A 13,756-nucleotide genomic window follows, 5' to 3' on the forward strand; every position below is an offset into this window, starting at 1 on the left:
TAGAGTGGTGCACAATTGGCCCAGCGTCCGGGTTGGGCCAGGGTAGGCCACCATTGTAAATAAGAATTTGTTCTTAACTGACTCGCCTAGTTAATTTAAGGTAAAATAAATAACTCCTATTACATTGGTCAGGAAAGTAGGAGGGATGTTGAATGATAAACAAGCCGAGAGTGGGCAGAAATATTGGCGTCCAATCGACAGTACACTGCTCTGTTTTTTCAAGACTACTCGATGAGGAACTCCATGTTATTTTATTTGAATTGGGCCTCATATTGTTCTAGACTAGGGTTCGGTAAAATGTGTGACGTATACTCGAATGAGGTTCAAGTTAGAACGGGTTTGTTCTCGTCTCTGACCACGCATGCAACTCAGAGTCAAGTTCAAGCATAGGGTGACGATTTGAAGAATGCATTAAGTTTAGATGCAGCAGCATATCGCGGTGTAGTTAAGACACCTGTTTATTGCGAGAACACTTTCGCTTTAATTGTGTTTCGACTCTTTCGCCGGGGAACTGTCATGTCACCGTGAGAACGACGTTCTTTTTATTTCTGGGTTTCGATAGTAACTTGCATGCACACTTGTGCAATAATGGAGAAGGATTACGGTAGAAACGATCAAAAGCAAGACGTCAGGAAGACAGAGGTGTGTTTTGAAAGGACATGTTCAGCACTAACTGTGGACGATGTATACGAAATAGCCAAATTGATTGGCTCGGAAGTGGAAACACTTATTGACGGCTACGGTAAAGAGAGCGCCACAGGACTGGTGCCTAAAATTGTCAAAGTTCTAGAACTTTTGGAGAGCTTCGCATCGCGGAACCATGCCCACAAGTCAAAAGAAGAAGAATTACTTAAAGCGTTCGAAACACTTAATGTACAGAAGAAGACGAGAAATGTGAAAGAATGCGAAGAAAGCAAGAACGAAATACAGCGGGTGAGTCGGTGGTAATAACATGGTAGTAACATGGGGCAGATAATTCCTCCAGTGACGTATCGTTTCAATTAGCGGATTGTAACAACACTGAAGATATGTGATTTGGGGTTGCTGCAACAATGTAGAAATTGAATTGTTTTGACGGCTAGGGTGCAATTTAATAACTATACTACTTGCTGCACGTTAGCATGCCACGTTGTTCATCATGCCCATTCAGTGGCAAGTGACAGCTCACAAAACATATTTGTTATCTGTGTGACACATTGTGTGTAGAGTGTAGACCTACCACTGGCAACTATTCCCACATAGAGAAGGCTCCATTTTAGTTGTATTAGTTGCCTAAGCGAAATGTGGACTATATGTCGTTTTTGTTATGTAACATCACGGAATGGTGTGTTCAGAATGGACGCTCGTGCCATTGTCGTTATGATGTCCCTCGTGTGTTTTTATTGACAGGTCGCTATTGCCACAGTATGTATCACGGATTTCGGTTTTGATAAAATAAAACTACATTAACTGCACGGTGCATTACGTGGGTTGAATGCTGTAACAACGCAGAATTAAACAATAAAAGTCCCATGCAATGGATTATGGTCAATGTAGTTAATTACCACATTGTCTGCAGTAAGCTATGTAGAATGTTGTCATGTTGGAAACTACAATTCCCTACTACATCACACAGTTCGGTCTTGATCAGATGTATCTCTGGAGAAACTGGGCAGTGTTTAATATAAAATAACCCAGGCTATATCGCAGTATAATTAGGGAAGTCACTGTTATCTGGTCTGTGATCTCAACGATCATAGATTTGATATGATAAGAGGAAACATGTTTGTACTACAGTTTTCACTACACCACATGTCTATGCACCACACACCACACCATGGGCCATCCTCATTACAACACGTTGTTTCTGTCTCACACCTGATTACACTGTCTGTTATTGGTCTTGTTGGCTTGTTTTTCTCTTTCACTTGGAACATTCTTCAGCTAGCACTCAGTAGCTATCAATATCTTTGATTTAATTAGGAGCCTATTCTTCCTCACCACCAAGTACCTGTAGACTCCTCTGGCTGTGGGCAATGAGTTCACTAGAAGTCAATGGTTATGGGTACCATAGAAATAGAATGACTAGAATGTCATTCTATTTCTATGGTGGGTATGCTGTGTGTCTCCTCCTAACCCAGAGTCTGTAACAGCTCCTCCTTGTCCCCCAGCAGGAGGAGGTGGAGAAGCAGAGGAGGAGGTGCGAGGAGCTGCAGGCCCAGGTATTACATCTACAGATGGAGAATCAGGAGTTACAGAGCTGCCTGAGGGGCAACCATGTCCAGGAAGGTTGGTTTAAAACACATAAACACACATACACACACGCAATTGGCTTAAACAGCGGCCTTAAGGGCAACGATATTTAGGGAGGTTGGTTGATAAATAACAGCCTTAAACATCTGCCTTAGCGGCAACCATGCCCAGGAAGGTTAGTTTAAACATCTGCCTTAGGGTTAACCATGCTCAGGAAGGTTAGTTTAAACATCTGCCTTAGGGTTAACCATGCTCAGGAAGGTTAGTTTAAACATCTGCCTTAGGGTTAACCATGCTCAGGAAGGTTAGTTTAAACATCTGCCTTAGGGTTAACCATGTCCAGGAAGGTTAGTTTAAACATCTGCCTTAGGGTCAACCATGCTCAGGAAAGTTAGTTTAAACATCTGCCTTAGGGGCAACCATGTCCAGGAAGGTTAGTTTCTTTGACTTTACTTTCTGTCATACATAATATATCACACACCTCTTAGAAACAATCCCCTTCTCACATGTGTGTATGCAAACATACTACCCACCACAACAGGTAAAGTACCCCAAAGTAATGCGTGTCACGGGAATGGAGTTACTGCAAAGCTGGCTCAGAGTATATACTTCTGGTGGTAATCACACAGAAAAACATTGCTGACTGAGAAATTCCGGTGTTTGTTTATTTGGGAAGTGAATGTGTGACCGTAAATGTGACTTTTGGTATGTAAATACTGAAAGACGAACAAAGCAGAAAAGATACATATAAATTAATAGACTATAATAGACACGTATATTTGTATTATTACACAAATTTATTAAGTATTAGTAAGATATTCATTATTCATCTCGTCCCTGCTTAGTAGTCTATACTCACGCTGTGCTATAGAAGCTGCTAAGAGCACCAACCCTAGTATCATTCAACAAGATTGTATCACGACTCAGGATATGAACCAGATGCAGACACAGGAGGCGGATGGTTCGGTTCTCAGAATATTATTATAACAAAGGCGAAGGCAAAAGGGCAGGCAGAGGTCCGTAGTCCAAGGCAGAGTCAAAAAAAGGACAGAACAGCAGACTCAGGATCAGGGCAGGCAGGCAGGGACAACAAAAGACGAACAGCAGAGGGGCTAAGGACATTAGAGATGGGGAATGGACAAATAAAACGGGGGGAAAGTTTTCGAGACTCCACCCGGAGGGGCAGATCACGGGTGGACAGCCATACCCATTGCCCGGGCCGATAGTGGGGAGCCGGAGGCCGGTGATACCTGGAGGTGGTCGTAAGAAGAGCGGACCGGCCTCTCTTCCAGGTACGCCGACAGCGTACATCTGGGCCGAGGCTATGCTGACCTCTTCCTCTTGCTCAGGGAAGAGCGGGGGCTGGTAACCCAAGGAACACTCGAAGGGCGAGAGTCCAGTGGCCGAGCAGGGAACGAGTTGCGGGCGTACTCCACCCACACAAGTTGCTGGCTCCAGGTGATGGGTTTGGCAGAGACGAGGCAGCGAAGAGTAGTCTGATTGGCTCACTCTGATTAGCAGTTAGACTAGGGATGAAACCCGGAGGACAGGCTGGCCGATGATGCAATGAGGGTGCAGAATGCCTTCCAGAACCTGGACGAGAACTGAGGACCCCAATCAGAGACCATGTCGACCGGAAGTCAATAAATACAGAAGACGTGCTGCACCATAACCTAGGCTTGCTCCTTGGCTGAGGGTAACTTTGGAAGGGGAATGAAATGTGCAGCTTTGGAAAAACTATCCACCACAGTAAGGATGGTGGTGTTGCCATCAGACAGAGGGAGACCAGTGACAAAGTCCAGGGATATATGGGACCATGGGACCAGTGGCAATGAGGAACAGGGAGTGGTTGAAGGAGGCCTGCCGGAGCTTGCCACAGAGTCATGTTCTGTGTGCACACAGTGCAGGCAGCAACGAATGCGGAGACGTCCGGAACCATGGTGGGCCACCAAAAACGTTGGTGGAAGAAAGCCAGGGTCCGGCGGGAGCCGGGATGACAAGTGAGTTTAGAGGAATGGCTCCATTCCAGGACCGGGCTGAATCTGGGATGAACATCTGGTTAGCCGCCCCCTCCCTGGGGTCTGGCTGGGAACATGGCCCCTTGTGGACCCGGTTCTCAATACCCCAGACCAGTGTAGCTGCTAGACAGCAGGTAGGGAGGATGGACTCAGTGTCAGATGGTGTAGCAGCGGAACTATACAGGCGGAAGAGGGCGTGAGGCTTCACATTCCTGAACCCAGGGCAGTAGGCGATGGTAAAATTGAATTGAGTGAATAACAAGAGCCCAACGTGCCTGCCTTGAGTTGAGCACTTGGCGGTGCGGCGATATTCCAAATTCTTACAATCGGTCCACACTAAGAATGGATGTTCCGCCCCTTCGAACCAGTTCCTTCACTCCTCCAGTGCCATCTTGACCGTAATAAGTTCCCAATTTCCCACATCATAGTTCCTCTCAGCGAAATTGAGACGATGGAAGAGGAAAGCGCATGGATGCAGCTTTTGGTCCTGGACAGAAACCTGGGACAGGACGGACCCCACTCCAATGTCCGAGGCGTCAACCTCCACCACGAACTGACGGGACGTGTCCGGATGGATTAGGATGAGGGCTGTGGTGAAACGGTGCTTCAGATCCAGAAACGCCCGGTCAGCAGCTGGGGATCACATGAACAGAACCTTGGGAAAGGGGGGTGCAGAGAGGGGGGAGGCCAGGGTGCTGTAGCTCTGAATAAAGCTGCGGTAGAAATTAGCAAATCCCAGGAAACGTTGCAGATGCACTCTGGATGTGGGTTGGGGCCAATCCACCACGGCTCTCACCTTGTCAGGATCCATCTGGTTCTCCAGAAGGCACTGGAGGACTTGTCGGACATTGCGAACATGCTCTTGAGTTGCCAGGAAAAATATAATAAGATGTTGTCGAGATAGACAAACACAAACTGGTTCAACATGTCACAGAGCACATCGTTGACCAGGGCCTGGAACACTGCAGGTGCGTTGGCCAGACCAAATGGCATAACCAGGTACTCGTTATGTCCGCTAGCCGTGTTGAAGGCTGTCTTCCAATATACCCCTTCCCGTATCCGAACCAGGTGGTAGGCATTCCGAAGGTCCAACTTCAAAAAGATGGTCGCCCCTTGGAGAAGCTCGAAAGCCGAGGATTGGTAGTGGGTATCAATTCTTTACAGTGATGTCATTGAGGCCCCGGTAGTCAATACACGGGTGCAGGGTTTTGTCCTTCTTTTCCACAAAGAAAAACCCTGCACCGGCTGGGGAGGCAGGAGAACGCATGATCCCGGCAGCTAGGGAGTCCTTAATGTATACCTCCATGATCTTGGTCTCCGGGGCAGACAGGGAATAAAGCCGACCCCGAGGTGGCATGGTGCTCGGGAGGAGGTCAATAGCGCAATCATCGTGTCGATGCAGAGGAAGGGATGTGGCAAGAGCCTTGCTGAAAACCTCCCGGAGGTCCTGGTACTCCGCAGGAGATCCGAGGCTTTTCCCAAGCCCGCAGAAGGATGACCCAGGGCAGGCTGCGCCGCCTTAAGGCAATGTGCATGGCAGAACGGACTCCAACCCAGGATAGAACTAGTAGCCAGGTGGATCAGGGGGTTGTGCCTCTGGAGCCATGAACATCCCAAAACCACAGGTTTATGAGGAGATGCAATTAGTAAAAACTGTAGGGACTTGACACTTGCAGGTTAATGGGAACCGTACTGTGAGTAACCCTGCCAATGGAGTCTCCGTCAAAGCTCTGGCGTCCATGGGAATGGAGTTGAGTAGAGATTCCCAGCTCAGATACCAGGGTAGCGTCCATGAAGCTCTCATCAGCCCCAGAGTCAATGAGCACCCGAAGACATTTTGACCGGCCACCCCACAGCAGGAGAGGAACAGCATGGAGAGGAGTACAAGTAATGTGAGTTTGGAGACTCCCTGTATGGCCCACCAACGTACCCGTACCTACTGATGAGCCTGTTCTTTTACTGGACAGGTGGCTATGTAATGTCCTGTAGTACAACAATACAGGCAACTGTTGAAGCTCAGCCTGCGTAAACGTTTGCTAGGAGACAATCTAGCTCTGCCCAGTTGCATGGGCTCAGGAGGAGACGAGTCGCTGAGGGGGCTCGGGTGATTTCGGATTCTCTCGGGAATGCAGGCATCGGGGACTTCCGGGGTTCTTCAGAGGCGAGGGAGAAAACGTGGACGGGCGAGTGTGGCTGAGAACAGAACTCCTCTCTCTCCTGCGTTCCCATAGGTGCCCATCGATCCTTATATTCAAGGCTATGAGGGAGTCGAGGTCCCTGGGTAACTCCCGGATTGTGAGTTCATCTTTGATTTCCTCCGATTATCCACGAAGGAAGGTGTCGAACAGGTACTCCGGATTCCAGGCCCTCTCCGTGGACAGCGTCCAAAAGTGAACCACGTAGTCTGCCACACTGCGGGAGTCTTGACTCAGACGAGGTAGCTTCCAAGCTGCCTCTCTCCCGCACACCGGGGAATCGAACACCTTCCTTAGCTCCATCACAAAATCCTCCAGACTAAGGCAAAAGGCGGATTGTTGATCCCACACTGCTGTATACCAGGCGAGCGCCCTTACAGACATCAGCATTATAAGATACACTATTTTCGACCGATCCGAATTAAACGAAGAGGGCTGTACCTCAAAGATGAGGGAGCACTGGGAGAGAAACGCCCAGCAGGTTCCAGGATCTCCAGCATAGCGCTCCGGAGAAGGTAAGCGGGGTTCTCGGGAAGCTGGGGTAGGCTGGGGAGAAGCGCCGCTGGTAGCGGGGTTACTGAGAGTCTGGGGTGTTACTGTAGTGGCTTATTGCCCAGTTGATAATCCTTGGAATTGCTCCAGCAATGTAGTGAAAGTGTGGTAATGGCATTCCGCCAAGGTCTGGAATCCTTCCATAAGGTTTTAAAGTACCTCTTCGTGTCTTCCAATGGCAGCTCCTTGGAAGGAGACAGCGTTGCGGAGCTGGTCCGAGTCTGCTGGGTCAGTCAGGGCCAGTTCGTAACTATCACGACTCAAGATATGACCCAGATGCAAACACAAGAGGCGGATGGTTCGGTTCTCAGAGTATTTATTATTACAAGGGGGCAGGCGAAGGGCAGGTCGAGGGTAGGCAGAGGTTTGTAGTCCAAGGCAGAGTCAGAAAGGGACAGAACGGCAGGCAGGCTCTCATTTTGTTTTATTTATAAAAAAGTATAGAAAATTGTGGACCCCCTGCAGTACCTCTATGGGCCCCGGCCATACTACATGCTGAAACCAGTTTTCCCACCAAGAGGTCCATGTTAGCTGCTTGTTGTTAAGTTTTATTGCACCAGTTTGGCCTAGGAACATTAGTGTCTCCAATGTCCATCCAAATCAAAACGAGTTGCGCAGCGGTCTAAGGCACTGCAGTCCCGGGCTGTATCACTACCGGCCGTGTTCGGGAGTCCCATAGGGCAGCGCACAATTGGCCCGACGTCGTCCGGGTTAGGGGAGGGTTTGGCCGGGATAGGCCGTCATTGTAAATAAGAATTTGTTCTTAACTGACTTTCCTAGTTCAATAAAGGTTCAATAAAACAAGCTCCACCATAGGTTATGTATCAGTCATTACACGTCCAGAGTAGTGTGTCTGAATCAACAGGTATAAACCAGACTGCTTAAAGATGACCATGTGCTGAAGGATAATCCTTAAGTGTCTTTACTGTTTAACCAGAGACCTTAAGATACACTCCACTGAGCAGCTTTGGCTGGGGACTTAGTCTTGACCGACTGTTGATGGTTGATGAACTACTGGGTCATGGTCATTAGGGACTTCCTGGACATTAATTTCCGTTTTCCACTGCGCTTTTATTTTTGTACTTTTATTTTTTGTGCCCTAATGTGTTGTCTCTGTGCCTCTGTTGACCATTGAAAACCCACAGTGATGATATTGTATTGTTGTGTTCCTGTGTTCCAGACCGTGTCCAACAGCAGGAGCGGGAGGTGATGCTGAAACTGAAGGAGGTGGTTGACAAGCAAAGAGATGAGTTGAGGGCCAAAGTACAGCAGATAGCCAGCGTGTCTAAAGAGGTGGAGGCGGTAAGGACAAGAAGACTACATGTACAGTCTATCTGAATACGAGTGTACCCAGACACGCTTCAGTGCGCACGCACACACACACACACACACACACACACACACACACACACACACACATATATATATATATATATATATATATATATATATATATATATATATATATATATATATATATATATACACTGAGTGTACAAAACATTAGGAACACCTTCCTAATATAGAGTTGCAGCACCTTTTGCCCACAGAACAGCCTCAATTCGTTGGGCATGGACTCTACAAGGTATCAAAAGCGTTCCACAGGGATGCTGGCCCATGTTGACTCAAATGCTTCCCACAGTTGTGTCAAGTTGGCTGGATGTCCTTTGGGTGGTGGCCCATTCTTGATACAGACGGGAAACTGTTAAGCATGAAAACCCCAGAAACATTGCAGTTCTTGACACACTGAAATCGGTGCGCCCGGCACCCACTACCATACCCCGTTCAAATGCACTTAAATCTTTTGTCTTTCCCATTCACCCTCTGAATGGCACACATACAAAATCCATGTCTCAATTGTCTCAAGGCTTAAAAATAATTATTTTACCTGTCTCCTCTCCTTCATCTACACTGATTGAAGTGGATTTAACAAGTGACATCAATAAGGGATCACAGCTTACACCTGGAATCACCTGGTCAGTCTATGTCATGGAAAGATCATGTTTTGTACACTCAGTGTACATTCATGCTACACACACATCACAACTGCTACTACCAGATTCTTGTTATGATTGCTTAATACTGCACAATTCAAACACTTTCCCCCCAATCCTCCGTTCCCCCAAACACTTGTAAATATTGGACTATACATTGTGTATTATACTTATACTAAAATGTTTATTCTATTCTACTGAGCCATTTACTTTATGTTCATATTCTTATCTTTTATTATTTATTGTTGTTGCATTGTCAAAAGGAACCTGCAAGTAAGCATTTCATTGGACGGTGCATACCATGTGTACATACGACTAATAAAACATGATACTGAAACAGTACTGGTATAGTAGTTATGGTTATGGGTTTGTGCTGAGCATAACCCACACCTTGGAGACAAGTCTGGGCCATGAATCCCCTCCCTTATTCACAGCAGCTCTCTCTGTCACACAGTAATGGTTTAAAACTCCAGCTCGAGCTGGGTGTGTTTGTTGATGGTTCTAGGCTTTTCACCTTACCTAGAACCCTGGGCCTTCTAAATTAAGTTTGCTCAAAATGATGCTTGAACATGTTTCTCTGTTTATGGGAGTAACCCCCTGTGTTTGTCTAATATGGTCCTCTCCTCTTGCTCCCAATGAGTCCCTGCACCCCCACCAAGGCCCCTATGATATCTAGCATATCATATCATCCGCCTGGATGTGAATGAGTGTATATGTATGTAATGTGAGTGTTATGTTAATGTGTTGTTACATACTTGTGTGTACAGATGCAGGAGCAGTTGGAGCGCTTCATGAAGATGAATGGGGAGCTGAGACACAAGCAGAGCATCATCACGGCCCAGATGAAGAGTGCTGTGGAGAGGAAGGCTGACATGGAGGCAGACCTCCGAGAGAAACAGAAAGAGATAGAACACCTCACCACCCAGCTGGAAAAGGCCAACGCTGCTGCTGGCACGGTAAGAAGTGTCTGTGTGAAAGCGGTGGAGTGTGTGTGCGTGTGTGTGCATGCATGGGGTGGGGGGTTGTATGTGTGTGGATGGGTGGGTGGCTCTGTGTGTGTAAAAGTGTGTTTGTTCCTTGTTGAAAGGCAAGGATTAATTTCCATTTTTGATTTGGCCTTGGACCTTCATATTATATTTAAGCAAAAAGTCCCGAGGGAGTGTGGTTTGTTGGCCATATACCACAAATCCCTAAGGTGCATTATTGCTATTATAAACTGGTTACCAACATAAATACAACAGTAAACAAGTACTTTTGAGTCATACCTGTGGTATATTGTCTGATATACACACAGTTGAAATGATGTTTCAGCCAATCAGTATCCAGGACCCAAAGTACCAAGTTTATAATACTACATAAACATTAGTCATCCAGTGTGGTGTATTCTGACTCACTTTACTGACTTGTTTGTTACACCTTGTTGTCATTTCTCTAGAGAACTTTTAGTGTCCTGCCCTCTCCCTCAGTTTATTTTGTAGCTGAACTTTAATCTTTGAACATTTGTCACTGTCCTCTCTCTGCCAAGTCTTACACTTGGCCTTTGTTTTCTTTAAACTCTTCTCCCTGTAAAAGAAACTGTAGCCATTTTGAAATATTTGTTATGACTAAGATAAGAGAAATGAAGGTCATATCTGTGACTTTTCTCTCTGACAAAGGAGTCAACTCATTGTTGTGAGAGGAAACACTGTTGGCACAAGATCTACATGTATGTATTGACCACGAACAGTATAATGTGACTAAGAAATCTCACTACAAGAAAAATGTTGTCTTGTTACTTTGTAATAGTCACACATTTTGCCAAATCTCATCATTTTGATGGGTATTATGCTTTTCCTATTGCTTTTAGACAATTTCATAGACTGTGAAGTTCACTGACTGTGTTATACCAGGTGAACAACAACATTTTGTTTCCCTTAGCCATAAAACACATGACTGTTGTTACATTAAGTAAATTGTGATAGTGTACCTGTGTTTTCTCCATCCCAACAGGCCAATCCGTGTAAGACCGAAGTGGACCTGACTGACAAGCTGGTGATAGACCTGAAGGATCCCAACAGACCCTGTTTCACCAAGCAGGAGGTCAGAGAGATGCTGACGGAGAGGAACGAGCTCAAAGCCAACCTGTTCCTGGTGCAGGAGGAACTCTCCTACTACCAGAGGTGCATACTATGGGGGAATGTTTCATACCTTTTATACCTGTGTGTGTATGTACTGGTGTGTATGTACTGATGTGTGTGTCATATGTGTCATCTTCACAGGGAGATCCTGAATGATGAGCGGTGTCCAGGCTTCTTGCTGGACGCTGTACGTTCTGCCATAAAGAAACAGAAAACTGTCATCAAGGCCAAGATGTTGGGCATGCCAGAGGACGAATGCAGCAGGTGACACTGACACACACACACACACACGGGTACACACACACAGTTACACACACATACGCATACACACACACATATACACACATACACAAACACAAAGACGCAGTGCTGACTTTGTGGATGTGCTTTCCTTAAACAGTGATGAGGAGAAAGGACCCCTGTTTGAGAGGAGAGCAGAGACAGAAACCGAGACAGACAGCACTGACAGCAAACCACAAGAGTCTCGCATCAGGAACCTGTAAGTACTACTGGCCTGTTTTTCTAATGTAAACAACACATGTATTAACATAGCTATTTACATACAGAAATGTAAACATGTTTAAAGCTCATTTACAACATTCAAAGAAACCCAATCAGAAGATAGTTCTAGAAATTTGGTATGAATAGTTGCCTGTTACAATGTTGTTACTCTGCTAAACTGATGCAGGACCTTGTTCTATTGGAGAATTCCTGCAAAAGCCTGATTTGTAATGACAATGAGCCTCAGTTAACTATGCAGTTCCCTACCGTAACCCTTACTTCGAGGCCACTGATTGGCTAGGCAAAGTTGAGGCAGGTCTGTGGTTGGTTAGACAGGTTTGGCTTCTTTCATAGGCCTCCAGCATGCATCAATCGTTCCATCAACTTGTTGCTAAGTCCTGAATCCTGATTATATTGTCTGTCTATGTTAAACTACCTCTGGTTTCCTGATAATACTGTTGTGTGTCTGTGTTTACCTCTAGGCAGACATTCAAACACATGATGCCGCTCTGTTCACTGTTCTGCTTTTACTTTCAATGTATAACTTTCACAGCACCTGCTGATGCCTCTGACTAAGCCCATTAATATAAACATAGACTACTCCCCCTTGTGGTGTAACCAGGGACTACCTCATATCTACAGAATGTAGTACTTACTACATGTTTTTATTTTTAAATTTGATTTCACCTTTATTTAACCAGGTAGGCCAGTTGAGAACAAGTTCTCATTTCCAACTGCGACCTGGCCAAGATAAAGCAAAGCAGTGCGACACAAACAACAACACGGAGTTACACATGGAATAAACAAACGTAATACATTGAAATATATACAAAAAAATACAAAAAATACAAAATTTACACGAGAGAACGACAAACAACGTTTGCACTGCTACGCCATCTTGGATGCGATCTCAGAAACTCTGACCAGAACCAAATCTCACATGCACACTTACCATTTCATGATCACAGTCGGTCACAAGAGACTATGCGGCATATAACCTTTCAGACAATATCTCTGACCTGTGAACTGTGTTGTTTTCTCTCCTCCTGTGTGTACCTTTAGTTTCTTCTGGTTGTGAGTTAGTATAGCTGATCCTAGACCTGTGTTGTCTCCTAGCTTTGGCTTCCTGACCCGCTCCGGCAGCAACCACAGCAGCCATAGTCCCAGTGAAACCAACGCTGCTTCTTCCTGGGAAATCATCGGCGACACCGACAACACTGCGGAGACAGAACCCCAACAATCACCATAACAACCCTCAACACCCATCCAACTACACTTGTCCTCCATTCTGTTCAGTTTTCACTGGATTTTTCATACTGTTTAGGTCTCCACAGCAGCCCTAAGAAAGGAAGAGCATTCTCTCATGCCTTCCTTCTTTATTTGTTATTACCCCCTCGTCCTTGCTCTGTATACCTTTCTCTTCCTCTCTCTCTTTCTCTCAGGAATAGGTTCAGAATGGTGAAATGGCCAACTGTACACTTTGCATTGACAATAACTGTGCAAGACATTATTAAGAGGGACTTTTTTAAATGGATAATGCTTTTGTAATTGTTTTAGTATTTGTATTCAACATTATAGTGATGTGTATGGTATGTAACCATCTACAACAAATCTCTGTTGAATCTCTGAAGCAAATTTGTATTGGGATATTTTAAGAAATATTTTTAGCCAAAGATACCAAGATATATTTTGAACACAGCAATCATTGGTTATTGCAGGAACACGTTTGTGCCACAGAGGGCATTCTAACTATAAACAACCATGGTAATGTATTGCCACAGAGGGCATTCTAACTATACTGCTCAAAAAAATAAAGGGAACACTTAAACAACACATCCTAGATCTGAATGAAAGAAATAATGTTATTAAATACTTTTTTCTTTACATAGTTGAATGTGCTGACAACAAAATCACACAAAAATAATCAATGGAAATCCAATTTATCAACCCATGGAGGTCTGGATTTGGAGTCACACTCAAAATGAAAGTGGAAAACCACACTACAGGCTGATCCAACTTTGATGTAATGTCCATAAAACAAGTCAAAATGAGGCTCAGTAGTGTGTGTGGCCTCCACGTGCCTGTATGACCTCCCTACAATGCCTGGGCATGCTCCTGATGAGGTGGCGGATGGTCTCCTGAGGGAT

At 45.5% G+C, this 13,756-nt stretch overlaps 1 protein-coding gene across 2 annotated transcripts; it reads left to right on the plus strand.

Moving 5' to 3' along the window:
* The first annotated feature begins 96 nt into the window (after positions 1-96).
* On the plus strand, positions 97-13,442 carry ripl1 (RILP-like protein 1). Of its 2 annotated transcripts, none has more exons than XM_014162681.2 (8): positions 97-933; positions 2,154-2,268; positions 8,178-8,299; positions 9,759-9,947; positions 10,981-11,150; positions 11,250-11,372; positions 11,509-11,607; positions 12,726-13,442. In XM_014162681.2, the coding sequence occupies exons 1-8, from the start codon at positions 571-573 to the stop codon at positions 12,856-12,858; spliced, it is 1,314 nt and encodes a 437-aa protein (XP_014018156.1). In that variant the 5' UTR covers positions 97-570; the 3' UTR covers positions 12,859-13,442. The 2 variants fall into 2 exon arrangements, with proteins under 2 accessions (XP_014018156.1, NP_001133493.1); NM_001140021.1 differs by having other exon boundaries at positions 396-933; positions 2,151-2,268; positions 12,726-13,440.
* The last annotated feature ends 314 nt before the right edge of the window (positions 13,443-13,756 follow it).

This window comes from Salmo salar, chromosome ssa20, assembly GCF_905237065.1.
Source record: "Salmo salar chromosome ssa20, Ssal_v3.1, whole genome shotgun sequence".
Lineage (NCBI taxonomy): Eukaryota > Metazoa > Chordata > Actinopteri > Salmoniformes > Salmonidae > Salmo > Salmo salar.